The sequence below is a fragment of the Octodon degus genome, unplaced genomic scaffold (assembly GCF_000260255.1).
Source record: "Octodon degus isolate 3935 unplaced genomic scaffold, OctDeg1.0 scaffold00043, whole genome shotgun sequence".
Lineage (NCBI taxonomy): Eukaryota > Metazoa > Chordata > Mammalia > Rodentia > Octodontidae > Octodon > Octodon degus.
The window spans coordinates 5777712-5781311 of record NW_004524619.1 but is presented as its reverse complement, the minus strand read 5'-3'; the positions used below and the strand labels follow the sequence as shown (position 1 = coordinate 5781311).

General features: G+C 45.4%; 1 protein-coding gene across 1 annotated transcript in view; it reads left to right on the top strand.

The window, feature by feature from the left end:
• Window positions 1-3395: 3395 nt before the first annotated feature.
• The window catches only part of Appl1 (adaptor protein, phosphotyrosine interacting with PH domain and leucine zipper 1), a 44823-nt gene continuing 44618 nt past the window's right edge, over window positions 3396-3600 (top strand). The window contains exon 1 of the mRNA XM_023715724.1: window positions 3396-3554. Coding sequence (XP_023571492.1) covers window positions 3501-3554 — 54 coding nt within the window. The 5' untranslated portion in view covers window positions 3396-3500. The remainder of the gene's footprint in view (window positions 3555-3600) is intronic.

Below are 3600 nucleotides of genomic sequence, written 5' to 3'. Positions count from 1 at the left end.
TCTCTCTCTCTCTCTCTCTCTCTCTCTCTCTCTCTCTCTCTCTCCTTTAAGCTAATCTTGAGCTCACTATATAGCCCAGCCTGGGCTGGAACTCATAGCAATCTTTCTGCCTCAGCCTCCCAACTGCTACCGGCATGTGCTACCACACCCAGCCTGAGGTGATTTTTACACTTGTATAAATTTGAAACCACTGACCTGGAGGGGTAATTTATAAAAGTAAAATTCCAGTGTTAGTTAGGTTGTTGGATTCTTTCCTATTACAGACCACAGGCCAGAACGTCAAGGAGAAGCCTGTAAAAACCTAATTATAAGACCAAATATAATGTTAGGAGACTAACAATTAACAAATCTATTTACAAGATTGTGTGTCCTTTTATTGTAAATTACTTTTGTGAAACATCTCAATCAATTATATATGTGAAACACCTCTGAAGCAAGCATTCTTCCCTGGAAGTTGTTTAATCCGGACTTGCTTCCATAAAATTAACTACCTGCCCAGGTTTTATGTGCTACCCACACACTAGTCTCCAGCAACCCTGGAGTCATTCTCCGAACAAGTCTCATTCCCTGGACAAAAGGAAATGGGCTGAAAATGAACTGAGTCTGGTCAACTGCACAACATTTAGGCTGATTAAATTTAAACTGGTTATCATAGGAGACTAGCTTTAGAGATATTTAGAGATAAAATACGAAATGTAATCATATGTTTGGATGAGCAAGGTATACGATAGTCTAAAGCCAAAGAGCCTAAAGAGAAGATGGCTTAGGATCCTTTTTAGTTGTATAATTTGACCAAGCCACCTCTCCATCTAAATGTAATATTAACATTATTAAACATTATTAAGTAGCTGATCCTTATTATAATTTAGTTGCACGTAACAAAGAAACTTTGTGTGTGTGTGTGTGTGTGTGTGTGTGTGGGTGGGTGCTGGAGACTGAACCCTGGGCCTTCTGCATGCCAGACAAGTGCTCTACCACTCAGTCATATCCTCAGCCCAGGAAGAAATTTTTTTTTTTTTTCAGAACCGGGGGTTGAACTCAGGCCCTTGTGCTTACCATGAAAGCGCTTATTCTACTGAGCTATCTCCCCAGCCCCTGAGAAATTTATTTAACCTGATGATAACACCGCACCCAGGCAGTTCAGATCTCAAACAGAATTTTCATTGGAATTATTTGGTTTGGCATGTTAACTGGGTAACTCCCCTTCAGTTGCACCACATACTTCCACTCTTATATATACGTACTTTTTATTTTTATTTTTTACATTAATTTTATTGAGAAAGTAGCAATGAGACAGTTTCAAAACAGGTTAGTAGGACAGTTACAATAATTAATATATTGCATATTGTTGTCTTCATAGTAGTTATGCATAGTACAAGATGCTGACATATCTTGTCTAAAAAGTACTAGTTCAAAACTTTCTTTTCATTGAACTAAGAGAAAGTAGCTGTATATCTATGCTATTTTGTATATATGTATTTTAAAAAATTTTTTTTGAATTGTCATTTACTCCTGATTCTTGTCAATTGTTGCCATTTTTCTTTTCTTAAAATATAAGTCAGAGGGGCCGGGGAGCTGGCTCAGTGGAATAAGCACTTGCCTGACAAGCGCAGTGGCCTGAGTTCAATCCCCGGTTCCACAAAAAAAAAAAAAAAAAAAAAAAAAGAAAAGAAAAAAAAGAAATCTAAGTCATACGGGCCAGTGAGATAGCTCAGTGGACTAAAGGCCTGCTTAGCTGAATGCAAGGAACTGGGCTCAATGCCTGGCATCCTTACACTGTGCCAGCCCCTCCCCCGCCCAGCCAGCCACAGAGACCCAGTGGGCGGTATATGTCTGTAATCCCAGCTCTGAGGAGGCTGAAAAACAGGAGGATCATGACAAGTCTGAGCGGCATAGTGGGACCCTACACCAAATACATCAAACAAACAAACGAACAAAAAATTAAGTCACAGTTCAATCAAGGTTACTTACCTGGAAAATCTTCCTTCCTTAGAGCCGGGTTGCATTGCTTTTGCTAGCAAAATAAAAAAGAGATATCAAGAATAAAGAATCTGTAAGACAATTAAGAATTCTTAATGCAATGTAAGAAGTGGTCCAAACTGCATTTCTCAAAAACTAAAGATCTCTTCAAAGACTGAAGGAGAGCTCATAACAGTAAAGATAATTCTGTACAACAACTCTACTGGCAAAACTTTAAAAACGTAATTCTATTTTTCTTGCAGGAGGTCACAAGAAAAATCTACAATTTGAAAGGCTGTAACTTTCATTCTTGTTACGTATCAGGACTCATTTCACCTCATATTGATTTGTTCCAATGTATCTGGAATCAAGCAGCTAATAATTAATCTTCACTCACCATCTCTACTGTATGAACCAATGGATTGGTGGGGTTAAGGGCTGGGTTCTGGGTAAACACTAGTTATTTTGCCATTTTCTGTGTGTACAGAAGAAAGCCTCTTATAGTCTTACAGAAACAGACAAGTAGGGGAAGGTTCGGGGTTGGGGAAGATGGATCAGGAACAGGAGGAAAGACAAGAGTTCTAGCCTCCAGGGGGTCAAATCCCCACTTACATAGACTGAAGCAGCTTTTCTTTTTTTTGCCGGAACCGGGGATTGAATTCAAGCCCTTGAGCTTGCAGGGAAGCGCTTATTCCACTAAGCCATCTCTCCAGCCCCTAAGCTTCTTGAGTCTCCTCTCAACTTTTTTTTTTTTTTTTTTTGGATAGGACAGAAATGGTATCCATTGTCAACATAATTAACCAGTGTATTCAGATTTTTAAAAGATGTTTTCCCTTGTGATGCAAAAGAAGTAGCTCTGCCTGTCAGGCTTCAAGGCCAAGGTGAGAACTAATGAACTGGTAACAGGCAGAGTGCTTTTAACTCAGCACACTGATACTCAAGTGCCCTGAAAAATCATTTCGAGTCCGCGGCCGACAAATTCAGCAGCACGCTCTTACAATGTCACAACGCCGGGTTTCCTAGACGAGTGGGTTCGCCAGTTCCACTCCGCTGGAGCGACAAGGCTGCCGGGGACAGGGGTGGAGAGGTCCTAATTCGAGGACACGAAGGGGCCAGCAGCGGCAGCGGGCTTCCAAGGTCGCCGGAAGTAAGATAAGCAAAAAGAAGTAAAAGCGCCCCAAATTACGCGGAGGGGTCCTCACCCTGGGCCTGGCTGCCAGCGCGGCCGACTGGGCTGCCCCGCACCCTCACCCAAAACAGGCAGCACCGCGGAGCCGCCCGCGCTCTCCGCGCGGAGCCAGAGTGGACCAGGGACGTCTCGGGCGGCCCCATAGAGCTGACGGGCGTCTGCGAGAGCCAATGGGCGCCGGGAGGCGGGCCCGAGCGCTGGGGGGCGGGATTTCCCGCGCGGCGGCCGGGCGCCGGGCTAGGGCGGTGCGGGCGGGCGGGCGGCGTCGGCGGCATCGCTTGCGAGAGGGCGGGCTGGGTCAGCTGCTGCGGGCGCCCGACGCGTCTCCTGCCGCCGTCCTGCCTCCGCCACGATGCCTGGGATCGACAAGTTGCCCATCGAGGAGACGCTGGAGGACAGCCCGCAGGTGAGGCGCGGGCGGCGGGCGGCGGGCGGCGGGCGGCGGGCGGCGG